We start from the raw sequence: 27,500 nt of genomic DNA, 5'->3' as shown, positions 1-27,500 counted from the left end.
ATTAATCACGTGATTTCAAGACAATGGAAAACAGGCCCTAAACTGTATTAAAATAACAACAAAAACAAGCCATTTTCAGGCAGAGTTTCTTGACTTGTTTTTCCTTTTGTTTTGTTTTTCATACAATTGTTTTTTGTAAATTTTTTGTTAGTTGATTATAAATTCACAATAAATGCAATTTGGTATATATCTGTCTGTCGAACTTAATCTAATTTATTTCACTTGCATGTATTTGTTCTACTGAATATTCCTATCCTTGCCTTTCAAACACGAAACACATTGATAGGAAAAAGAACGATTTATTTTTATGGATTAGCATTAGTTTTTTTTTAATTAGCATTCGGTTTGCCAGTCATTCCTCCAGCCCAATGGCGGGCCAGCCTCCGCGTGTCCCGCCCTCACCCCCCAACACCCCCCAACCCCCACCTTTAGAATCCGGCTGTGCTCCGGGACGGACGCGGAAAGAAGCCGCTGGAAGCCGAACATATAGGACCCTAGCGCGGCTGCAGCTTCGCGGTGGTGGTGGGTGTGTGTGTGTGTGTTTGCTTCACTACAATCCACCGGCGTGCTTTATTATTTAAAGAGTGCGCGTGCAGAGGTCCCAGCTGGAGACGATGAGCTGATCAGCTGATCCCTGCTGCACGAGGACTAGGGGGACTGGGGGGACTGGGGGAGGAATGCTCTGATCTGCGGAACCTTTCCATCTCTGCACGATGATGACCAGAGGAAGCATGACGACGATGATGATGATGATGAAGTTTGCGGTGTTGCTGTGGTTGTGCGTTTCTCTGGAGATGGACAACATTCAAGGTAAGAACCAGAAAAAAAATAAACAAAAATTGTTTTAAAACAACTAATACATACAAAACAGTTTCCCCCCCATTAACACTTTGTAAAACCATGTTTCCAAACCAGTCTGCTTGCATGTTTATATAGTGTAACATAAGCTTGAACAGTTATGTTCATACCGTGTAATTTGCTAAATGTTGGGGGTCAGGTGTGACTGATCATTTATTAAAGAGTAGGTGTGCAGCGCCCCCTGGGGAACATGGGCTGTGTATTAACCACTGAGCACATGGAAACTACACAGACAAGGTCATTGGTACTTAACATGCTTCAAACCTAACGTTTAGGAAAGGCTAGTCTGGAGGAACATGTGTTTTTTTCTTTTTTTTGTTTTTGTTTTTTTAAACAATATTTTGCAGTAAATGTTAATTTAGGATATGAACTATATCAGTGTATCTCAAAGGAAGTGTCTCCTAGTACGTAATACGTATCTAAATACGGCTGTAGTGAAAAATAATCCGGTTACCTACAATTTTTTGCTACCTTAAATTTTCCTACTATGATAAATCCTAATTCTAACCCTAACCCTATAAATTAAAGAAAATATTTTTACCTTTTTTCCACATGGCGGACACACATGCGCAGTTCGCCAGGTGCGCATGCCCATTGTCTATCGTAGGAAACTTTCACTGTAGGTTTATTCTAGGCCGTGGCTATTTGTACGGAAACGTACAGAGCACCCCCCATTGGCCATTTTTGACCACCTGACTAGGTGACGTATACGGAGCGGCCCCTCATTGGCCAGTTTGGGTGACGTGATAGGTGCACCGTTTATTTTAGCTCATATTTATTTTTAGCTACCCCGCTATCCCTTTTATTTTATCCCTATCTCTAACCCTAAAAGTTTTGTTTTTTTCGTATATGTATTTTTAATCGTAACCCTATCCTTAACCCTAACCCTGGAAATAACCTAAAAAGTAATTTTAACCACAGCAACAAAAACAATTGATTTCCCCAAATGAAATAACAATTGGTCAAAAAATCAAGGAAATGTCAGATCCTGCACTGACTGACATCTGTCACTTATTGCTTGTATATTGTTGGTGCATTACATACTTTAAATACTTTGATAGGTGACAGTGCAAACTAGTGCACTTGAATGAGAAAATTGCACATTTTGTATCGCATATAATTCGTGGTCCACTAGAGATTAAACTGTTCCATATTTGGCCCCTTAACTAAAATTAATTTCACACCCCTGGTTCAACCCAATTAATAATGGAGTTTTCTGTCGTATACAAAGGAACATTTGTGCAAAATCATTAAATTTGGCCTGTGAGGCATGTGTGACAGTAATGGATTACAAGTACCCACGTCACTATAATTGAGTTGCTTTAATGGGTATTTGTCCTTTTTTGAGTATATTTCGAAATCAGTCATTTTACTTGCACTAAGTACGTTTTAGAAGAAGTAAAGTCATTACATTTCTACACCCAACCGTTACTGAGTAAATTATATATTTTTTATTTTAAATTGATCAATGGACATTGTGAAACTACAAAAAAAATAAAATGACCAGAAAACAATCAAATCCATCGCATCATAGAAGACCAATCAGAATAAACGTAATGCACCGCGCGCCAAAACAGCATTGAATGTGAAGGTTATTTTCTCAGAGCATCACCAGAAGATTCTACAAGCACTATAGTAACTCATGGTGACAAAGCATCTTTTATTTGTTATTTTATTTTAAAAAGAATTGTACATTTTGACAAACCATTCATTTTAAACAGATGCAATTCTATTAATAACAAATGAAGTTCCAATTGTGTAAGAATTGGTCTCTTCCTTTGTAAGTTTATACATGAGATGTTTACTGTATGCAAGGGAACCGTGGCAAGATTTATTACCAAAAATAAACGTGGGGGGTGAAAGTAACTCGTAACTATTACTTATAGTACTATTTAATTGAGATACGTTTTACTTGTACTCAAGTATTTTATGTATGACTTGCTTGTACTTGTGTACAATTTAAAAAAAAGCAACAGTACTTCTACTTGAGTAGGATATATCAGTAATCTTTAAACTTCTGCTCAACACTCAAATTGGTAAAGAATAAAGTTTACACAGTAATCCAAGGCTACGTAGTAACAATAATGCTTTTTGCTGCACACGAAGAGAAACATTTTGGACCATTTAATCCCATTTCTGGATTGTATAGTTTAGTTTATAGATGCTCACTATACTTGGATATATTTGTTTTATATATATATATGTATGTGTGTATATTTACATGCATATTCACACTTCTGTTTGATCCTTATTTAATTAACATACTCTTAATCTTTACTCTAATCATGTACGTTTCTTTGTTATTTTTCCTCTCTTCTTCACTTTGTTGTAATTTCTTTCGAGTCTCTGTGACAAAGTAATTTCCCCCAGGGATCATTAAAGAATATTTTGAATCTGATCCAAAAAAGTGTTCCCACTGATGGAAAGTGTCAGGTGACACTGTGCAGCATTGGGGTGCGCATGGACGCTGTTTATTTGCAGAAATCGGCAGGAGAAGAGAGAAACGGTGGAGCAGGCTAATACATCTTTGCTCCTGGGTGCCCTGAGCGTGCACATACATCGTGCACTGCAATGCATTTTGTAAAGAAGGGAGAACTTCATGCTCCTTTGTCATCATCCGTTATTGCTGACCTTGTACTTTGCACATAGTGTTCTGTTGAGGGCTTTTTACCTCATTGGTCAAGACCCAAAAATGCATCGTGGACAAATTGTTTGCGTATCACAGGGATTCGGTTGTGTCTCCAGCTACATGTAGTATTTACTATCAGTTTTCTCTTTTTAAATGACACTTTGTGGGCATCCTACATTTTTTTTTTTTCAATTTGTTGATTAATTAATTAATTGATTAATAAAAATATTTTATTATTTTCTTGTCCCTTGTCAGAACTTCAGGTGCAAGTTTATCATAATTCAAGCTTTTGAAAGTAGTTTCATCGTATGTGTGTGCGTGTGTATACTGTATGTATGTATATATATATGTGTATATATATTTTTTTTTTTGCTTATCAGCACCTTTTGAGTTTGAGTTTAAAAAGGCTGAGATTACTAAATGATTATACACAGCAGATACTGTAGTCATAGGCTGTTTGAAATCACATACTGTGTACTTTACACTACAAACTATTTACTGTCTGCTATATACTTTAAGTATGATTAGGATGTTGAGCATTCCCACAGAAGTATACTTCCAAGTTTCCCAAGATGCATTTCAAACCTACGACGACATAAACCTGAATCACACTGATTCTAAATATCTCTGTTGATTCTCCACCTTTGAAAGTTCTGAAAACATTTTAAGCGAGAAAGTGACCAAGTAGAATATCAACATGAGGACATTTGATCCATAAAACTCACGTAAACACGTCATGCTGACATTTTGGAGATTTTTGTAGACCTTCCATTGTGCTACTGACCAAACTTCCGGTTAACCTCAAAACAAGAGCCCTATTTACAAAAGTGTTAAATTAACTAATGGAAGACAAGAAGAGATGCTTTTGTTTTGAAAAGGGAATGTTTGAGTTTTAGCTTGAAGCCAGTCCCAGGAGGAATTTACATTCAGCTAGCAATGCATCATGGGGTGGTTTTGTATTACTAGTGTGTATAATGTGCATACTTAAAAACATGTCCTGATATAGTATAAATCCGGGTATTTCTCGCATACTCAATCTTTCCATACTGTCTATCTAAAGTGAACACACTACATACTCATTTTGATGTCAGACGTAGTATAAGTGGTAGAGGTTACATTGGGCCGATATTAGGGATGTAACGATTAATCGTCAGGCAGGTAAAAATCGATTCATAGATATCATGAATCGATGCTCTAAAAATTGAATTGCAGTACTTTTTTAAACAGCAGAGGGCGCTATATCTATTTATCCTTCTCTTGTCCTGAAGTGTAGGGCGGGCGGAATCTGCTACTACTGTCTTTCTGGCCACCTTCTACTCTTGAACATGTTCATAAATGATTCCTTATCCCTTTAGCACCGAAAGAATATCTGTAATAGTACGTGAATATCTGAACATCTGCTATGACGCTGGGATAAACTTGATTCAATGCAATGTGTGCATATTGATGGCAAGTGGAATTATACATTTTTAACTCTGTTACACTAGCGCATAGCATGTCTTCTTCACTGCATGAATATTTGCATGCCATCTGACCACTGGGTTACCAGTGCCCTTTGCTGGTCCAAACAAATAGCTGACGTAAATACAGTGAAATAACTTTTTAAAGTCCAATTGTTAAGGCACAAAATACAATTTCAGTTGCACTTTTAAAAAGAGAGTGAACTATTATGCAGTTTTGCATTGTTTACTATAGAACCAGAATTTAAATTAATAGGCTTCTTCTTCATTTGTATTATTCCTTTGATTATTTCATTCAAGATTTATTTTTAGTTCAATTGCATTGTTTTGAATAGTTTATCAAGGGATTATTTTGACGATGAAAAATAAAAAAGAAAACAATACAGTATTTTCTAATTTTTTTCAGAAAAAAATAAAGGAATATTTTTCAGTCATCATTTGTCTACAGTCCCATTTTGTAAAACAAATTGTGAGAGAATCATATCGTGAATCGACTCGTATCGGGAGTTGAGTGAATCGTTACATCTCTAGCCGATGTATGGACTTTTTCAAGATCAACCATCAACCAAAAAAAAAGATTTTTTGTTTAGTTTAGTTTTTCAAAACATTTTTTGGTTATGTTTTTTTGACCATCACTAGCCCTCCCTAAGAAACACTTATTGAACCACGCTTCCTTCCCCCTCACTTAGGTGTAACACTTTGTAAAAAGAGAGGGCGGTGTTACACCTAAGTGAGGGGGAAGGGAACAAGGAGGAGAGACTCAAGGTGGGAAATGGAAAAGGTGGGGTAGAGTTGATTATTTTAAAGTGAGATGTGATGTTGTAGTTGTGCATGTGAAGCTTAGGTATCATGGTAGTGGCTGTGAACAGAGGCAAGGAGTGAGTGGTTATACCTAAAATAGGTATTTAGTTTAAACTGACGATAGCACATTCATATTGTATATTGTTGTCATGCTTTACTGCTTTCCTGTCCTGTACTTTTTGTTTTGCTTGGTTGTGTACGGGTATATTTAAAGTTCAATAAATGTTAAGAGTTCTATTGGTGTATTTAATTTAATTTCAGGGAACTGTGGGTAAAATGTTGTAGTAATAATTCTAATGTTAGACAATTTCTTTTTCCCTACTGTTGGTGTTATCTCCACATTTTCTTAACCTGATCTCCTTTTCTATATACACTCCTAAATAAGTCACAGATCAGTTTAATCCACATTGTCTGCACTGAGTAGCAGCAACTAGGGGTGGTAACCTCTGGGTACCTCATGATATGACGATACTGCTATTATCGATATATTAGTCAGAAATCAATCTACGATAATCTATGACTTAACAAGAAAAAAAAAAGATTAAGTGAAAAAATACAATTTTTATTTTATATCTCCGAAAGACAATAAATTGAAAAAGTGTCCTATGAACAGTGACACTATTTTAGTGCAACATTTCTGTAAGTGTCAACATACCAATGTATTGTAGTAAATAAGTATCACCAACTGCTCCCCAGGGATGGGTTAAAATGCAGAGGACAAATTCAATATATGCGTAACAACTTATACATGACAATAAAGGCAAAAAAGCCCAATTTCATATTGCTTTGTGCAAACAAATAGGGTCTTTCTTACCAGTGACACCATTATAGTGCAATATTTAAGTAAACAATATATTGGTTCCTTCAACAAACAGTGACAAAATGTATGTGAAGACCTGCCTGCACATTTTAATGAAAAAGCAGAAAAGGTTTTGCGAAGGAAAAAAAAAATCGTTACTTAGCGGGAGCATATCGATAATCGATCGTGCGGAAAAATATTGTGATGTATCGCTGTATTGAGATATCGTCACACTCCTAGCAGCAACACCAGTCAATGAAGCAGTAACAAACCCCTTGAAATCTTTTCACTAAATACTTTAAAAAGTCGATTTTTCCTCTATTTGGGTTGTAAATGTCCTTCAATGACCAATAAGGAGCTGGTAATTACCCACAGGGACATTTAAGAGGTGTCACATTGTTAAAGGGACACTGAGCTGTAAAATGACTATTGATTAAATTAATGACCCTTGTTGGAATAAAGTGACTGAGAAACTCAGGGTTTTCATCTAATTCTGCTCCAACAGTAGCTCACTTTCATCAAACAGTACGAGACATTTTCAGATTTAATCCTTAAATATAAAGATATTACTGCATAAGAAAGGGAAAACATTTTTTAGTCTAATTTGAGCATTTATTTTTCCAAACTATAGAATTGAGTCTAAATGTAAAGTATGCAGGACTAAATCTACATTATGTGCGTGTTAAAGTCTTTGTGTCACCTGGGATCAGCTTTAGTGCACGAGGAACCTTGTCAGAAAGAAATGGGGCAAAATCTGCATTATTATGACATTTGCAGCTATTTTAAGATAAATAAATCAACATTATGACTGAGTGTTTGCTTTGTGCTTTGCATGCAGACTTGTTTCAATATTTGCTTTTGATTATTTCCATTATTCTTCCTGTCCGGGATTTGGCAGCAGTGGTTTTGTAACCATAGGCAGAGGTAAAGAATAAAGAAATGACAGTGAAACGTAGCCTCCCTGCTGTTTTCCTTCCATTTCTGTGCACACCGCTGAGCACAGATTCCTCAGCAGGGCGTACTGTGCTGATTCCCTTCGATTTTCAATTCGGTTAAAGATGTTTCAATCGCAGTACCAATTTGACTTGAATATGGAAGAGATTCTCATCGATTGAATGCTGTAAATAGTAGAAAGTAATTAAAAATTGGTGCATTAGGAATTGAGCCCACAGCACTGCATTACACACGGTATAAAATGTGCATTAAATAATCATAATTAGGATTTTATGAATCAATGTCTGGCAGCCATTCAAAGGGAAATCTGATATAAATCGATTAATCAGTTTTCTTTAACCCAGCCCTAATCCCAAATAAATCCATTCCTTCTTAATACTTTTATTGTGGCAAGAGATTGAGTCAAACAGCAACGTATAACATTTTCTTTTACATTCTGAACATTTACTGATTTGGATTTGTTGTGCAACCAAGAATATAAAGAGAAAAAAGATTTAGAAAAACAAGACAAACAATCCTAATTAAAAACACCCCATATTATATAGACAGATAGTGTTAGGAACCATTGAACTGACGGGGTAAATTATGGACATGCACCAGTAAATAAATGGAGTGAGAAAGACTATCCTCCAGGTTATTGAATAGAATCAAGGATTACTATAGTAAATGGTCGCCTTATTTATTCTACCTGCTAGGGCTGGGCGATGTGGACGAAAACTCGTATCGCGATATAAATCTTGATATTTTTAAGTCTTACCAGAAAGACAATTTTGAATTATAATTTGCTGATGCAAAATGCCACACAGGCTGAGGAGGGGCCCCAGGCTCCTGTGGAGGGTCCCCTGTGGGGTTATTGGGCCAGCGTTTCTCCTGATGAAGATCTTGAGACGGAGCTGCTTTCTGTAAAGAAGCTGATGAATAGATTGAGCTGCTTGAATCTTGGGCTAATGCATTATATTTTGTTTTTATAGGTCTTTACAAACTGAGCAGAGATGTGATGCAATGGGGGGTAATGGTTTTAAGGCTGAACACAGCGTGTACTTAAACCTCTGATACCTCCACTGCCACAGAATGGGTAGGAGACTGAAAATAAGCAGATTAGTTTTTTTAGCTCTCACTTTTAGCCAAAATCTAATATTAGAGGATCTGAAGCACGGAAAGTCCAGTTTGGATGAAAAATTGTGTTAACCACAAGTGGTGTGCATTGCTATGAGTCTGACAATACAATTCACAATACGATATATCTAAGATCTTTATCTAAGTGTTCTTTTCCGTTAAAATCTATGATTTAAAAAAACAAAAAACAATTGCAACATATTTTGGATCGATGCAGTAACAACGTAGCGAAATATCACAATATATTGCCAAATTAATTTTTTCTTACAGCCTTATTAACTCATTCAATGTCAGCCATTTTCAGAATTTCTTCCCCTCTCAGTGCCAGCCGTTTTAGAGTATTTAAAGACTCTCAGAATATTTTGTACTGACAATGAATTCTGACACCAGATTCTGAAATATTAAAGTCTCTAATTTGATCAGAAAAAATAATTGTTTCTAGCTTGTTTCGTTCTCACCGCTTACCCCGTTTTTTTGTTTTTTTTTTAACGTTTTCTCTAACCATCGCAACACTCTCAATAGTCCACTTCGTCCCACACATGCTCTGGTCGAGTGAGCGCTGCTGTGAGCTGGTGGAAACTTCAGCATCAACTCTCGTAGCTCCATTTTCTGTCTCGTAAACTCCTTTCCTCTCGCTCTGAGCTCTGCCCATCACGGGTGATCTCTCATCCAAAGGTGCGCTGATGCCACCCGTTGGTCACTACATCATGGTACAAGCTAGATATTCACCGGAGAGCTTCGTCACACTGTCTCTTAGCAACCCCAGCCGAAAAACACAATTCACATCTATAGATGACGATTAAAATTTGATCAATTGTGTAGCTCTACTGTATATGGAGGGGCTACTTGGTAATTTACACAATGACTCATGGTTTCTCCGTTATGAATACTTTCTCACTGTGGACCGATTTGGATGTTCCAAAGGGCCAGAATAGGCCCCTGACTTTGACCAAATGTTTCTGCTGTCATTTCCTGGATAGAGAAATTTAGGGTATCCCTGATAAAATAATAATTTATCATCATGAAAGCATTGCAATGCCAGACTCAAAGTGAAATAGTTAACTCATTGAATGCAATTGACATCTAAGTGAATGGCATTCAAATTTCTCTATAAATTTCTCTATCCAGGAAATGACAGCAGAAACATTTGGTCAAACTCAAGAATCAGGGGCCTATTCTGGCCCTTTGGAGCATCCAAATCGGTCCACAGGAGAAAGTATTCATAACGGAGAAACTATGAGTCATTGTGTAAATAACCAAGTAGCCCCTCTCTCTCTCTCTCTCTCTCTCTCTCTCTCTCTCTCTCTCTCTCTCTCTCTCCCCTCCTCCCTCCCTCCCTCAGACACTGAAGGGAATTGCTCCTGGTCAAACTGTCTCACTCCTTCACTTATCAGCGTCCTCCATTCCTCTGCTGCAGTCCACTCATTTGAGTCTGTTAATTCCAACGTTTCTCTTCGTGTCTATCAGCTGTAGACGTGCCAAACATTGGACTAAATGCTTAGAGCGTTGAGCTGAGGCTTTCATCTGCAGCTGAAAATGCCACGTGATGCTCCGAGGATTCGACAAATTCAGCTTTCATTTAGACTGTAAGAGAAAACGATGAGTATCAGCGACTGAGGCTCGAGGACTGAGACAGGACGGACTAATGAACTGTTAATTTAATATATAATATGACAGAAGGAGGAACAAGAGCTGCAGGGATGACAAAAGACCAACTACATTAGTTTATTCAGCTTTCCATAATCAGATGTCATATCAAAGTTCCAGAAATCATGTCAAGCGTGCTTAATATGGGCCATTTAGTTTACTATTGTTATTTTCATTTTTCTACACTTTTAAAATGAGTAAGGGAAATCACGCAAGATTGCAAAGCACAACAATTGACATGTTTGCTTCACTTGCTAGACATTCAACCACTTTTTGCAGGAAATAAATTGTGTGTATATGCATGAAATTATTCTAAAACATGCATGTTAAGGTATATTCTGTGAAATAATGCCAATTTCACCTGGTTTTGTTAAAAATTATGAAAAAAAAAATAATCAAAAATGTAATTTTTGTTTATTTTCCAGCCATGTGGAAACCTTTAGTAAATCAAGCACTTGGAGTCCTACTTGATTACATTAGGCAGGTTTGGGGAAACACTTGTTTTTTGCTAGTTTGTTGTCTGATTTTACACCATGTGCATATGTTTTACAGGTTTTCAAATGTCTCAGTAGCTCTGCTCCTTTTTACCTCTCTGAGCTTCTTTGATTATATGAACTCTCACACAGCCTGAGATCCTCTGACACTTTAATTTACTGAGAACCAACATGAAAACTGTCAGTCAGGCAGATTCAGATTCAGCACTGCTGCTTGGCTGTGGAACAGCCTGACGTACAACCTCAGGACCACAGAGAATATTAAAAACACAAACACAAAAGTTTTGTTGCATTTCGGCTGTCAGTTTGAGACACGGCCTTTCCATCTCAAACCTCCGCTAAGCGCCATATCCCCATTAATAACCATACAGTCTAAGTCCAAATGTATTGACGCCCATATTTTTTTTTTTTTTAAGAATTGCAATGAAATGTGCAATTTTGATCTGATCTGGATGAAACTGGGTGAGGTCATTTAGAAACCAGCTCGACATAACTGAGTCAAATTTCATAAAGATCAGTCAATTACAAGCCAATAGAATAGGAATTTTCAACATTTTTGCCAATGATGAGAGACAGGAATTTTGAAACTGATCCAGTATCACTATATTGATCCAGATCCCCTCCAAATATTAGTGGAATCTAACATGGCCTAGGGCAGAGGTCTCATTCACGTCTGGGGGTTGGGAAGGCTCTGATTGGACAGGGGGCGAAAATGACATATCACGTTGATAACGCATATCGGGAGAAACACACAACCAACATTTTATTGTCGGCTATAACACAGAAGACTACACATGAGAACTCTTTTCACCTTCTACACAATTCTACACATAATTCCCCATAATGACAACTTAAAAACGTTTGTTTGAGATTTTTGGCAAATTTATTAAAAATAAAAAATGAAGAAATCACTTGTACATAACTATTGACAGCCTTTGAGATCAAGCTCAAAATTGAGTTGAGGTGCATTCTGTTTCCACTTCTACAGCCTAATTGGAGTTCACCTGTGGTAAATTCAGTTGATTGGATATGATTTGGAAAGGCACACACCTGTCTATATAAGGTCCCACAGTATGTCAGACCACAAAAAAAGCATGAAGTCGAAGGAATTGTCTGTAGACCTCCGAGACAGGATTGTTTCAAGGCACAGGTCTGGGAAAGGGTACAGAAAAAATTCTGCTGCTTTAAAGGTCCCAATGAGCACAGTGGCCTCCATCATCCATAAATGAAGAAGTTTGGAACCACCAGGACTCTTCCTAGAGCTGGCCGTCCCTCTAAACTGAGTGATCGGGGAAGAAGGGCTTTAGTGAGGGAGGTGACTAACAACCCGATGGTCACTCTGACAGAGCTCCAGGGTTCCTTTGTGGAGAGAGGAGAACCTTCCAGCAGGACGGCCATCGCTGCACCACTCCACCAGTCTGATGAGACAAAGATTGAACCTTTGGTGTGAATGCCAAACGGTATGTTTGGAGGACACCAGGCATCGCTCATCACCTGGCCAGCGTTGGGAACGTTACTTTAAAAAAGTAATTAGTTATAGTTATTCACTACTTGTTCCAAAAAGTAACTGAGTTAGTAACTGAATTACTCTATAATAAAAGTAACTCATTACAAAGAAAAGTAACTATTTGCGTTACTGTTAAAAAAAAAAAAAAAAAAGAAAAAAAAAAGTCGCTATATGTCAAAGAATTAAGATTTTTTAAATGCGTGTGTCGTTGTGAGGTGCTTCATTAAATTTGAGTTGTTTACAACAGATGTCGACAAAGTCTTCACTCCTGGATACAATGTACACTTCACATACACGTTCTTAACTTTGACCACAATTAATTTAGAGGTGTGTGTGTGTGTGCGTGCGTGTGTTTGCACATGTGTAAAAACACTGGTTTCTGATTGGCTACCATGTCACATGACACCGCCTTTGCCAATCATAATCACTCACCTTGTTTTTAACCCACCACCTCTTTACAGCTGAGTAAGAAGCCGGGGATGCTTCCGGATAACAGTATTCAATTAATACATGTAACGCACTGCATTTAACGTTCAGTAACAATAACGGCATTGTAATGGAGTACAAAGTAATTAGTTAGATTACCCCATCACTGAAAAAAAAAAATGCCGTTATTTTAAACGCCGTTATTCCTAACACTGCACCTGGCCAATACCATCCCTACAGTGAAGCATGGTGGTGGCTGCATCATGCTGTGGGGATGTTTTTCAGCAGCAGGAACCGGTAGACTAGTCAAGATTGAGGGAAAAATTAATGCAGTAATGTATAGAAACATCGTAGAAGAAAACCTGGTCCAGAGCACTCTTGACCTCAGACTGGGGTGACGGTATATCTTTCAACAGGACAACGACCCTAAGCACACAGCCAAGATATCGAAGGAGTGGCTTCAGGACAACTCTGTGAATGTCCTAGAGTGGCCCAGCCAGAGCCCAGACTTGAATCCCATTGAACATCTCTGGAGGATCTGAAAATGGCTGTGCACCATTAACGCTCCCCATCCAACCTGATGGAGCTCAAGAGATTCTGTAAAGAGGAATGGGCCAAAGTGGCCACAGATAGATGTGCCAAGCTTGTGGCTTCATATTCCAAAAGACTTGAGACCATAATTGCTGCCAAAGGTGTCACAACAAAGTACTGAGCAAAGGCTGTGAATACTTATGTACATGTTTTATTTTCATTCTTTATTTGTAATAAATTTGCCAACATTTAAAAAAAAAAAAAAAAAAAGTTTTTCATGTTGTCATTTTGGGTATTGTGTGTAGAATTTTGAGGAAAAAAATGAATTGAATCCCTTTTGTAATAAGGCTGTAACATGATGAAATGTGGGAAAAGCGAAGCGCTGTGAATACTTTTCTTATGCACTGTAAATAGCTGCTTCCTGGTAAAGATAATAGCTCTAGCAACCGTTACAATGATAAACTTGGTGATATTACAGCCTGTGCAGCAGTATGGGGACGCATTTACTCCGTGTCCGGGTCTTAGTATCACCCGTCCGATGAAGCCTGTTCCATTTGCGGATCTCCATGTGTGTGATTAGTCCGTGTTAATGTCCACATGTTTATGCCTCCGTCCAGTCCCTTTTTTCATTAGATCCATGTCTTTTAACACTCTTACTAAACAGTGTCGGCTCTATTTCGGGCAGCCATGTTGGATTATGTCGTCACCTGGTGCGTCATCGCTGCAAATCGCACATGTGCAGAACAACCGGAATTAACTTAAAGCAGAATTTTTGTTGACTGTTTACAAGAAAGAGTAATATTTAATTCGGAATAAAAAAAACGGAATAAACCAGCCACCTAATTTGGAATTAAGTTTAATTTGGAAATAAATTAGCATTAGGACTTAAGTGTTTACATGGTCAATTTAAAGAGGAATTAACTTTTGTTCTGCTTTAAAGAGGAATTAAAGCTCCCATGTAAACATGTTCAATATGGAATCTCCAAAATGTGTGAATGAAATGTTTCAGACCCGCTTGTTGAAGTTTTTCAGGGTTGCGGGGGTCTGCCGGGTCTGCCTATCTCCAGCTCACACTGGGCGCTAGGTGGGGGTACACCCTGGAAAGGGCACCAGTCCCTTGCAGGGAAACACACACAACCACTCACCCTTTCACTCCTATGAGCAATTTAGAGACACCAATCAACCTTAGTCATGTTTTTGGATTGTGGGAGGAAGCCGGAGTACCTGGAGGAAACTCGGGGGAGAACATGCAAACTCCACACGGAAAGGACCCAAGTGTCCGCCCCAGGGCTTGAACCCGTGAGCTTCTTGCTGTGAGGCGGGCGTGCTTTCTTAACTTTCGAAGGTAGAGAATCGACAGAGATATTTATCCTTAGCGTGCTTCAGGTTTTCATCATGGTAGGTTCCAAATGCATCTTGGGAAACTTGGAAGTATACGGACAGTATATACTCATTAAGTTTGTAGTGTATAGTACATTAGTGTGCCGTTTTAAACCTAACCATCGTTTTCAAAATGTTACAGTGTGAATACGGAATTTTGTGGAAAACAAAAACAGAAAAAGAAGCAAAACGTTGTGTAACCAGAAGATTTACCTTTTTATGCTGGTCTTTAAAAAAATAAAAAATGAATTCCTAGTTACATTATATTTTTACTTATTAATTTTTTATCTTTTTTTATTTATTTTATAGCAACTTAATAGTTTATTCTTAATGTCTTTTACCCTATTATACTGCTTATTTTAGTATTAATATTATGTCTTTTAATTTCAATATTGATACTAAAATGTATTTGTTATTACTGCCAATATCTGGCAGAGAGGAAGGATAGTTGGCAGAGGTTTATACTCTCAGTGCTCGTGGTCATTATTTAATAAAAAAATCAAATACATACTGTACATTTCCTTATATTTTGTAACCGATTAATGATTTTTAAGCCAACTCATACCAATAAATAATGATGCATTTATCTTGGTTAACTTGGCAACCAGCGACCCATGAGATCTGCTGCTTCCCATCTGTTTGCTATAATGACTGATATGTTGTGTAAAGAAAGCAGGATTCTCCTCCCTCCTTCGCACTGTTTCCTGCTCAGCGTGAACGTCACTCCTCAGCTGACTATTAAGTCTCGTGCCTGACTGCACAAAGCGCCCCGAGCGCGTTTTGCCTCCCATGGCACTTTTTTCTGTCTGAGGTGATCATGTCAGCACCATCACTCCGTCAGCCTTGGGAGCTGAGATGAATGTGCTCAGCTGTGACCAGCTGTCAGGGTGAGGTTTGCTGTGCGTGTGCATCACTCGTGAGTTCCCCCTCTACTTTTAGTTTTCTTCCAACTTTTCTTTGGAGATTCAGGATAGAAGCTTTGCTATGCTTGTATAAGGTCACATAGGCTGAGTTTGTTAGGGGTGACAAAAGAAAAAAAATAGAACTAAATATATAGACCGTCTCGAGATTTGCGCCAACCACGATGTGTGTAACATAGACCAGTGGTTGTCAACGTTTTTGGCTCAAGCACTCCCTTTGTCCGACTGCCAGCATTTTGCTCACAGAAAAAAACAACTATAGAGCATAATGATGGACTGAACACACATTTGAAAGAATCTTTTTTGTAAATAAGTGGAAAGAAACAGTATTTAGTGCAGTGGTTCCCTTTTTTGGATTGTAACCCCATTTAAATATGAAGAATTTCTGGCGACCCCAAATAATTTTTTTTTTAGAATAGTATAGAAGAGCAGTTCTTCTGCTACTTGGTGAAGGTGGTCGTGTTTTTGTCTGCTCCCACTTTCCTTTCTATCTGCCCTTGCTGCTTGTTTTGTCTTCTGTCTTGTGGATCTACTATAGGAGATTCTCTGCATTCATCCAAAAACCAAAATTATGGAATTAGTCAGCTAGTCTCTTAATGCTATCAACCACATTTTTTCAATGAGAAGACCAGGTCGGGGTGAGCCCGCGTGTCTGGACGTAACGTTTGCAGCCAGATACACAATGGATTCTTGGAACAAATGGAAGGTTGTGTGTCTCTTTACTTTCTGTGGAGGGTGTGGAGGATATATACAATCGGAATCATGGTAGCAGGGATGCTGATGATTGGAGCTGGCAACTTTCTGATCTATTGTAAAGTCTGTATTATGTTGGCAGTTGTTTTGGGAAGGCTGCTAGTCATCTCTGAAGGATGGTGCAGAGCGTTGCACTCTGACTATCATGATGAACAAACTCAAATGTAAGCAGGAGGCTACTTTGGAGCGTTTGTGTGGAATCGAATCAATCGTGGAGAGGATGGAGAGGATGAATGCTCGGCCAACTGTTTGATGCCACACTATTTGATTTACTGCTGAGACCAAAGACTCCAAGGCTACTGAAAGCGTGCTAGCCTGAAACAAAAAAAAATCGTTATCACTCATTGGCCTCCCCCCACACACCAGCTCAAGGTTGTCCCAATCTCACCCTGGATGTTTGCAGATCTGACGCTCCGCCCCTCCTTCTGTTTAAGATTGTGTTGTTTTTTATTAAAAAAAAGAATGATTTCAAATATCTATTTAAATTTTTCAGAAATCACCCCATTTAAACTACAGTGACCACACATGGGGTCCGGACCCCGAGGTTGAAAAATAGATTAAGTTGCTCCTGAATAGATTTGTTTTATTTATTTTTATATTTTTCATCATTCAGACTTACACTTTATTTTTCCACTCTCTCTTTCAAGTACCACCTGTAGTGTCATTGCTGGGCCCCATTCGAGAGACACTGACATAGATAATAACTCATAATGTATTAGTAACATATTTGATAATGTTGACTACAAAAATTTGCATTGAAGCGTCCTAACGTCCACCGTCACGAATACGGGTCCAAATGCATGTTCTCACTCATTCACACTCTAAATGCTTCTCAAATACAGCAGCATATCACATTATATACTGTTTGAAAACTTAGAATCTTCTGTTTTTAATCATTCTAAGGCACAATCATCACAGCAAACAGTCAATTATTTGGTCAAACTTTAAAAAAAATGGCGTCATAAACACCTTTACAGTGATGCCATGTCTGACTGATTCTATATATTCATCAAAAATTTTCCTAAGACATTGAAACATCCAATGAATCCCAGCATTTAGTCCAAAACTGACTAAAACGGCTGTAAAATAAAAATAAAAAATGTAATGTCCTATTTACCAGAAGAAAGCAGCTCCTCCCGGATGTTCTTAGATTAATGTTGTGAATTCTTGATAAAATCAGGTCAGCGGCTGCTTTCTGCTTTATTTTTGCTGCAGTAACATTCATGAACTTCTGGGTGCAAGAATTGCGCAACGGAAAAAGAACCAACCTAAAGCCTGAAAAGTTTGGGACCATTTCACTGAAAACTTTTAAAAGAACAACAGATTAATTCATATATATTTTGTACAACCATTGTGTTTTATGACACTTAAAATATTTTTTATGTTATGTACATTATATTAAGAATTTTATTTTTTTTAATTAATTAGGGGAAACTAATACACTGTTGAGCCCTTCCCCAAACTCCATGTATTAAGGTCACTTGTGTAAGATATAACTGTTCCTATGTTGCTGTAGCACAGTCACGGTTAAAAGCATTAAGCACATAATTCGACTATAGACTAAAACCAAGAACTGCGCTGATCCTATGCTGTTTTTGTCTATTTATAGCTAACCATAAAAAGGCGGCAGAAGAAAAATGTCATCAGAGCAGCTATGGAGGCCACGTAGTCTGAAAAACATCAGGCAATGACATTGAATATTTGAAGCAGCCGCAGGCTCAGTTTTCCTTTTGTCTGCATGATGCAAAGGCCCCGTGTGTCCTCGCTACATGCCTAGCTTAATTTAAAAACTAAGTCGATCTTTACAATTATTCAAGTTATGTAATCATCTTGTTTTTAATGACTTGCAGTAACTAATACGATCTTAACTTGTCAAAGTGATTTAATCTCAATACCTTTATAAAACAAAATCTCACAAGGATTCAATGATTTTTAATTCATTAAATCATTATGTGCATGAACATGTACATAATGACATACAGTCCTCAAGATCCCTGTTAAGCTCCTAAAAAAATAGAGAAAAGAATAAAAATAAAAAACAAATACAAGTCAGGAGCCTCCATGCATTGCCACAAATTACGATTAAGATGTTTTCTTGTCTGCTTAGAGATTATTACTCTTTTTTTATTATTATATATTGTTCCCAAACAGGATAGGTAAAATTCAGACATATTTCACTGTAGGGCTACAATGTATATGGCATTATGTTATTGTGTTTTTTAAGTGTGCAGGAGTAGGGGGTACATGGGTTCAGTTTAAAGGTCTGAAGGGATACAGGAATGTGAAAAGTTTGGGAACCACTGCTGTAACACAAATACAGAGTTGCTGGTATTAATAACAAATTGTTCCAGCTCAGATATTTTTATACTGCATTTTATTGTTATTATTGTTATTATTGTTGTTGTTGTTATTAATAATAACTAGATTTGTATTTGTGAAAGTGTAGATTACAGTTGTTGATTGTTGGTTGTGTGTTTTAATTTGTAAAAGAATAATAATTATAAAATGTCAAAAATAATTTTTTTTTATCAGTAATTTATTTAATTTTATTTATTTAATTACTAGACATTCCAGGCAACCCCATTTAAACTCCAAGCGACCCCATATGGGGTCTCGACCCCAAAGTTGGTTAAATTTTATAATTAAACATCAATTATTTCACAAACAAACAGCAGCGTTGAGTAAAATGTTACTCCTCTGCCTGATCACTTATTTAAAACAAGTTGTTAAAAAATCATGTGAGGCGATGATCACTTCCTGATGGGGGAGTAGGCAGTGCATGCAGTGGGCGTGGCCTAAATACCCCTGCAGTAAGAGTGCATGTGACTGAGGTTGTAATATTGTAATAATCTGAAATAAATTTCCCCAACTACAATAAACATCCCTGTTAATGACCAACTTTCAATTTTGTAAATTCCTCATTAATTTGAAAATTCCTGGGAATTTGCAATCCTATTTAAAATTAAATAATAGAATTTCTTTTAGACATATGTGAGACAGTATTACCTGGCTGTGTAGGTAAACAGCTGAATATTAGATCACATGTGGTCCAGGCATTGGTTTCTGTTACTGATTCTCCTCTTCATTCTTTGCAGCTCAGGAGGACTTTGTGTCTCTGGCAGAAATGGAGGATTCCCTGTTGAGGAACCTTTTCCTAGGATACCAAAAGTGGGTGCGACCAGTTCAACACGCCAACGACACCATTACCGTTCGCTTTGGACTCAAGATCTCACAGCTGGTGGATGTGGTGAGGAAGTTACACTGTTTCAGTAAGAAAAAAGAAAAGCTGGCTGTTTTACTGTGGAAACAAATGCATTAATTCTGTGATTTAAAACATGATTGGGTTGCACTCGAGCACATTACTAATATTCCTTTTTTTTTTTTTAAGACATTCCAATGACCTCCATAGACTGGCTTTGCACTTTAATTATCTGCCTTAGTCCATATTGTAACTGTAAACTACAAAATATCATATTTCCCACCTCTTGTGTTTAAGGTTAAAATTGTAATTGTCGCTTTGACGATGCAAATAATCAAGGAAAAGTTTACTTGTTAAAACAAAAATCTATTTCTTCAGGTTATGCCCACTGATAATGTATTGTTTTATATAGGAAACATGATTGAATGATAAAAATACTCAGAGGGGCGGATTCACTAAAGGTCTAGTGGTATTAAAACGTGTGCAAACGTCACTCCACGTGCTAATAAGTAGTAAAAAGGCCAGGGGATCACCACTGTGCTTCCCAATGTGCCCTCATTCCATTTAGCATGTTTCCCCCTATGAATATGCATAGTAGGCGGATCTCCCATGGGGAGCAAAAATATGGGAGGAGGAAATGCAAATAAATGTATGCATGGGGAACAATGCGATTCATGAAATCTGGAACCGTTTGCGGTGATAGTTTTAGTACCAGAAAATAGTACGACTGAAAAGCAGATGCAAACACACACACAGAGATCATCGCTGCAGTAAATGTGGATAGAAAACACAGCGAAGATGAAAAAAGGCTCCAGTTGTGTGTGTGTGAGAGGGAGAAAAAAAGCTGGATGTGTGTCCGTTTCTCCTTCGCAGGTCACTGTCTCACACTCACGCGATCAGCCGTGCGCATTCATCCTTCTGTCACTCAGTCACATATATCTGCTGTAATTCATCCAATTTTTTTATTCGATTCCTCTGCTGCTTCAAATTTTTATTTTTGCTTCCGCGCAGTCATGTTTACCCTCCATGTTCAACACAACTAATACAAAACGCTCATTAAACCAGTTCTGAATGTGCACTAACCATTGCTGCAATCTTAGTGAATTCCACGCAGCAGGTGAGAAAACTGTGTCACTGAAGGATTTAGAGAAGTAACTGAATTACCACCCTTTATTTCAGATCTTTGTGAATCCGCCCCAGAGAGCTCAAACCTCTGCCAAGCATCCAATCTCTTCTTTTCCAGATGTTAATAGTTCGTTTTATGCGGACCCCAAAGCAAACACACACAATGACTTCAAAGGATACTCAGTGCAACAATAAATATCCACAAAAAAAGCAGAGAGTGACAACAAACACACAAAAAAAGAGCACTAAGTGTCAAATCTCCTCTTTACTGCAGATATTAATAGTTATCTGGATCAATGATCTTGATCATGGTACCATGAACATTCACACTTTAAATGCTCAGAAAAAATGTCAATCCCCATTAATAACCAGACAGTAGGTCCAAATGTATGAACACTCACCCATTAAAAAAAATATATGTTTTTGAAACTGATTCAGAGTCAGTATATTGATCCAGATTCCCTCCAATATGTTAGGGAATCTTCCAGGGCCTAAGGTCTATTATTGGTTGAAATGTTGTCAAAATCGTGCTATCAGACAAACAAATAATTTTACCTCCTATAGGTAAGGAAGTAATGATTAAAACCCTGAGATAAAAGAAGTATAGAAGGTGGTTTATGTAAAAAGTCTCATAATAAACAAATAGATTCAAGGGCAAATACAGGAAGGAAGGGTAAATGTAAGTGGAATGAAGAGAGAGAGGTTAAGAGACAAAGTGATCATTCACAGCTGCAGAGGAAGTGATGAGGCCATTTGGATGAGAGAAACCCCAATGCATTTAGACTACACACACACACACACACACACACACACACTTTGACAAATGCTTGCCCTATATCCACAGTGGGTCTCATTTTGTATTAGTCAGCATTTTAAACCCTCATTCAGATATGCAGAAATGAAATATAGACCTATACAGTACGCCCGCTGCTCTCTAGCACAAATAACATGTCAATGTTTCTTAGTGTTTGCCAATTTCTATTGGAATTTAAATGTTTACAAGATAAATGTATTTTTGTGCTTTGAACAACATCTGATGTTATTTTATTTGGACTCAGTTTAGATTAAAACAGTCTAAAGGCCTGGGACGCTGAAGCCTTTCTGAACCTACAAACGATGACAGAGAAATATGTAAAAGAACTAAAGAATACGTTGTAGTAGTTTGAGTCGTGTGAAAAACACAGTGTCTGGACATACGTACAACGAGAACATGCAATCTCATCGTATACACCCTGCAGAATTGCTAACTACAGCCTCTTTTGCTTTCTGCTAACATTGGAATTATATTCATGTTATTGCATGGTTTCTGTGAGTATTATATTCCATTTATTCCATTTAATCCATTTATTCCATTTATTCACACGTTCAAAGTTTTAGTAAATTGAGACTTTGTTAATGTTTAAGTTAAGAAATCTAGAAATAATTAAGGTTGGATTAGATAAGTTTATACTTTTTTCCTATTCCTATTTATTCATGTAAACTGAGATGCGTAAGAAATTGAAGACGCAAGATACTGTTTTGTTGTGATAAATTGATGTTGATTTATTTTGTAATATTTTATTTAAAACTGTTTTCATTTACATTAAAAATAAAAAAAAAAATCAAATCAAGTCAAATTTTTATTTCCAAATTAATGGGTTCTCCTATTTTTCTTGTTTTTTAGAATCTCCTCTTCTTTCATTTTAACTTGAGTTGGTAAATTCTGAAAAGCTTCATTTTGTTGCACAAATGCTAATTAACCTACACACCCCAAAATCTTTTTTTCTAATGGATCTTAACTATTTGGTTTTGTCCTAATTTCATCATTAACCCATCATATCATTTTCACTAAACAGATTTTTACAAAGTGAACTCAGTTTCATGCATTTTTTTTTTTTTTACCACACAGGATGAAAAGAACCAACTCATGACTACAAATGTCTGGCTGTGGCAGGTATTGACGAATGAACTTTGTGTGTGTACATACAACAGTGTGTAGAGAATGTTTCATTAGACACTCAAGAATTGCATGCCATCAATTCATATCTACCCTATTTGATGTACATTTGATAATGCCTTTGTTATGATTTAAACTAATTGTAAATTCAGTTTAACCTCTCCTCCACTTGGTGTTGCTGTTTTTTCTTAGGCAGTGGCTATCCGTACGGTTGCCGTATCAGCATACCAACATTCTATCCGTACGCAGCGCCCCTATTTAGCCAGTTTAGGTCATGTGATAGGTCAGTCATTGGCCAGTTTAGGTCGCGTGACTGAGACTAAACATTACCCTAAACCTAACCCTAAGACGCTACGTACTTGTACTTCGGTAACCGTACTAATAGCACCGGTGGTTGTCCTTACGCCAGTCGTACAAATAGACACTTTCTTTTTTTTTAATTTTACTGTGTTGCGTCCGATAACGAGCAAATTGTACAAGCTTTAAAAGCTGCCGTTTGTGAGCCTTCATCTTCCAAACGACAATGAGCTGGACAGAGAAAACACACTTTAAAGAAATTGTTTGGCTTCTTTTTATTCAAGCAACACCATAAACTTGCGAACCCATGTAGCAAAAAACATACCGACACATTAGCTTAGAAGCAGCTGCCGCTAGCGAAGCGTGTGCTTTCATCGTCATCCATAATGTATTTTAATTGTAAATATTTGCAACATTGATGTATAAACATCATTTTTTTAACAACTAATTATAGAAGTGTTTAAAATGTAACGTTTACTTCATAAGATGCCTTTCATTCACAGAATTATGTAAAATATCTCACTATACAGTAGTATCAGAGTTGTGTCATTTAAAGCAATGTTTCGTACCCTGAGGTTTTTGCCAATTTTCTGCCCTTTTTAATGTTTTTTTCCTGACATTTTGTCCATTAACGCATTTTAGATAATAAAGACATTGTTTTTGGAAATGGATGATTGAAGGATCACACACACACACACACACAGATATTCTACAGCAGCTCTCACAAAGATCCCTCCTGTGCGTGCAGGATGCATTTGGGATATTTATTACTGTTACTGAGGGCTATGAAATATTCAACAGAATGTTAATCACGAGGCCGCATGGCATGCTGGGAATGACTTTACTCAGGCACGATGAGAAACCAGGCCTTGCGTGGATGTATTGATGTGTGTAAATTAACTGAAAGTACACATACAAAGAAAACACTAAAGCTTTAAAGGCTGTTTTGTTCTGGGTTTTGCTGAGATACTCCAGTTACCTCTCACAGAATAAAAACGTGCATGTTGGGGTGTATCTGATATCTTTCTGATATCACCAAATGGTAACAAATACATTTAAAATTTCCTATATAAGTTTTTGTTGAAAAATAATTGAGGTTATTTTTCAGGGTATTCTAATTTACTTTTAATTTATTTCATTAAAACCTTCCACACTGTAAAAATAAGTCATAAAAGTATGTATGACTTATGTTGATATGGTATCAGATCACTATCGGTATCAGACAGTACTCCAGAAAGCAATGTAATTATTGTATCTGTAGGAGTCTTTGGATGCATGATCGTTTTCCTTGTGGTTGTGTAAAGGTAGTTGGATTATTCCCTCTAATTTCAACAAATGGCCCATGTTTTTCTGACGCAATGGTTTTTATATTTTTTATGTTACTAGTGAAAAACTAATAAACAATAAATGATTATAAGACGCAGACAGAAGCGAGCTACAATGGCCTCGTAAAGGATTTTCCATATCCGTGAGTAGTAAAATAATCTCAAAGTTGGGGTCCAAAATAAAATGAAGTCGCATAACAAAAAAAAAATTAAGAAACGTTAATCTTTACACTATGAATTAAACCAAAGATCAGATTTGTTCTTATATTCCCACATGCAGTTTTAGGTAAATGAAAATAGCTAAAAAAAAAATGGATTGATGGAAAATTGAATTTTAAGAGACTGTCACCCAAGAACCAATGCATATGTGACTAATCATTATTGATGTGAACAGTCAATGTTCATAGCTCAAAGCTGATCAAATTAAAGGACGCTGAGACATAAGCTAAGGCCCAAAAACTTTTCCAAATTTGAGGAGCTGACATGTCTACTAGATAACATTTATAGCAGGTCTTTATTGTATATTCTGAGAGAGTAGGTGGAGCTGTATTACTATACCAAATTTTAGTTTCTCATATGATGTAGTTTCTGAGATATTAGAAGCTGAAAATGGAAGAAAAATAAGGATACATTAAAATCGACACACACTCCCCTCACGACATTGGCCTCATCTCAAAAAGTATTCATCCAATCAGACTAAACAATTGAAGTGCAACTATTCAGGGTTCCCGCAGATCCTTAAAAAGTCTTAAAAGGCATTAAATTCATGAATGTGAAAATAAGGCCTAAATTGTCATTAAAATGTGTTAAATCAATGTTTCACGTTTAAACTTTTAAGACAAGTATGATTTTATGATTGTAATTAGTCTCACATTTCAAAGTAAATGGTAACATTCGTTTAAAAAAAATATATAAATATATATATAATAATAATATAATTTACCGTAACATTGCACAATCATGACAATGGAACCAAATACAAAACAATGACGTGGTTGCAGTGGGACGTAGTGCAAATGCGTGTCATGTTTGTAGCAACTTTCAACAACATGGGGAAATGTACATTTAACAAAAATGCCTGTCTAAAGAAGATTTTTCTTAATGTTTTTTTTACATTTTGTATTTTTATTGTCGTTTAGATTTCTGGCTATTTTTTTAATCATCTTGTGTGTTCTGAGTGATTTTAATTGTTTTAGATTTTTGTGTCTTTTATTGTCATTTTGTGTATTTTTGTGTGTTTACTTCTGGGGGCTGCCAGTTCAACAAAATTGACCATAACCCTACGTAATTGATGTGAAGTTGGTCTTAAATTTAATTTCAAATGGCATTTAAAAGTCTTGAATTTAATTTGACCCAAGCTGTAGAAACTGCTATTGTGGGATTTCCTGAAAATGTGTTGAAATGACACAGAACGACCCAGTTTTGGTTGATGCACCTCCAACTTGATCATTTATCATCTGTGTCTGATCTGTTTTGTAAAGGAATGGGTGGACGTGAAGCTGAAGTGGGATCCAGATGATTACGGAGGCATCACTTCCATCAGAGTTCCCTCAGAGACCATATGGCTGCCGGACATCGTTCTGTATGAAAAGTGAGCAACACAGAACACGTCTGTGGTGTGCGGTGACCTGAATTATTTTTAAAATCCTGTATTTTCAGCGCTGACGGTCGGTTCGAAGGATCCCTGATGACCAAAGCCATCGTACGTTGGGACGGGACCATAACGTGGACCCCACCCGCCAGCTACAAGTCCTCGTGCACCATGGACGTCACTTTCTTCCCCTTCGACAGACAGAACTGCTCCATGAAGTTTGGCTCGTGGACATACGATGGAAACATGGTGGACTTAGTGCTGGTGGACCACTACGTGGACCGGAAGGACTTCTTTGACAATGGCGAGTGGGAGATCCTCAATGCCACAGGAGTGAAGGGGAGCAGACGGGATGGGGTATACTGGTACCCATTCGTCACTTACTCCTTCATCCTGAAGAGGCTGCCCTTGTTCTACACCCTCTTCCTCATCATCCCCTGCCTCGGCTTGTCCTTCCTCACCGTGCTCGTGTTTTATTTACCGTCAGACGAAGGAGAAAAACTGTCTCTTTCCACCTCCGTGCTGGTGTCGCTCACTGTGTTCCTTCTGGTCATAGAAGAAATCATCCCTTCATCTTCAAAGGTGATGAGTGAAAGCAGAGATGAGCAATTTATATCACAACAGGGATTGTAAAAGTTTGAAAAATTCTCAATAATTTACTAATATTTAGAATAATGACCGATCTGAGCATTAGTACAGGAAAGAAGAAAGGGTTTTGTCTTTCTATTTTCTTTTTCATATTTTCCTTTTTGTCTATTTATTTTCTATTTTTTTTGTTGTTTGTTTATGTATTTGGAGTCATTTTGTGTATTTTTTTGTAATGTTTTGTTTTTGGAGTCATTTTTGTTTCTTTTTCTTGTGAATTTGTCAGCATTTTAATAATAAGTATTTACCCACTCAGAAAAAGCCTTTTTTTGTATTTTTCCATATTTAAAAGTCGATTTCCCTGCTCCAGGTGATCCCGCTGATTGGAGAGTATCTGCTCTTCATCATGATCTTTGTCACCTTCTCCATCATAGTCACTGTCTTTGTGATTAACGTCCACCATCGCTCCTCTGCCACGTACCACCCCATGGCCCCCTGGGTAAAGAGCCTGTTCCTTCAGAGGTTGCCCAGACTGTTGTGTATGAGAGGACACACCGACAGGTAACGACAACTTCTTCAAATTCTTTTCAACTTGTTGTAAGGGGAAAATCCATTGCTATTTGCTGTTTTTTTTTCTGCTCTTGTTTTTTGTTTCTAATTGATTTATTCCCTAGATTTTACATTTGGCACTATTATCTTTTGTTAGTATTTTTTTTTGTTATTCTTCTTATACTGCGTTGCTGCAAATGTGAATTTCCCTTCTGGCGATCAATAAAGGTGTATATACAGTTTCCCCTACAGAGATTAAACCTAGTTCTCGATTATTTCACATTTTAATCAAGGATTTATTGAAATAGCTTTCTTAGATATGGAATAAAATAGTCTCAGTCTAGTCCTAGTCTTGAGTTAAATAATCACCTGTCTAGAAGAAAAGACTACAGCTAATCCAGGTCTAAATTGAGACTTAAATTAAGTCTGGCTCGGGGCAGGCTTAACTTCAGACTAAAAGCTGAATGCTTCACTGTGCATGGTGATAATGGATTACCTTGACGACATCAATGATGCTGAAAGTCCACCACCAAGACCAGAAGTCAGATTTCTCAGACAGAAGTAAACCGCTTAATGAATTAATGAATTTGATGATACAGATTTCCGTGATCGTTTTTG

At 37.2% G+C, this 27,500-nt stretch overlaps 1 protein-coding gene across 3 annotated transcripts in view; it reads left to right on the top strand.

The window, feature by feature from the left end:
- The first annotated feature begins 447 nt into the window (after positions 1-447).
- Positions 448-27,500, top strand: part of LOC114462795 (neuronal acetylcholine receptor subunit non-alpha-3-like) — a 31,006-nt gene continuing 3,953 nt past the window's right edge. The window contains exons 1-6 of one of the 3 annotated variants that reach the window (XM_028445800.1): positions 448-810; positions 19,371-19,522; positions 22,497-22,532; positions 25,639-25,748; positions 25,817-26,330; positions 26,704-26,894. In XM_028445800.1, the coding sequence (XP_028301601.1) occupies positions 714-810; positions 19,371-19,522; positions 22,497-22,532; positions 25,639-25,748; positions 25,817-26,330; positions 26,704-26,894 (1,100 nt within the window). In that variant the 5' untranslated portion in view covers positions 448-713. Of the gene's footprint in view, positions 811-19,370; positions 19,523-22,487; positions 22,533-25,638; positions 25,749-25,816; positions 26,331-26,703; positions 26,895-27,500 lie in introns of all 3 variants that reach the window. The other 2 variants (XM_028445790.1, XM_028445810.1) reach the window with 2 other exon arrangements.

Source organism: Gouania willdenowi, chromosome 1 (assembly GCF_900634775.1).
Source record: "Gouania willdenowi chromosome 1, fGouWil2.1, whole genome shotgun sequence".
In the NCBI taxonomy this organism is placed as follows: Eukaryota; Metazoa; Chordata; class Actinopteri; order Blenniiformes; family Gobiesocidae; genus Gouania; species Gouania willdenowi.
The sequence above is the reverse complement of the archived record's forward strand: the minus strand, read 5'-3'. Positions and strand labels throughout refer to the sequence as shown.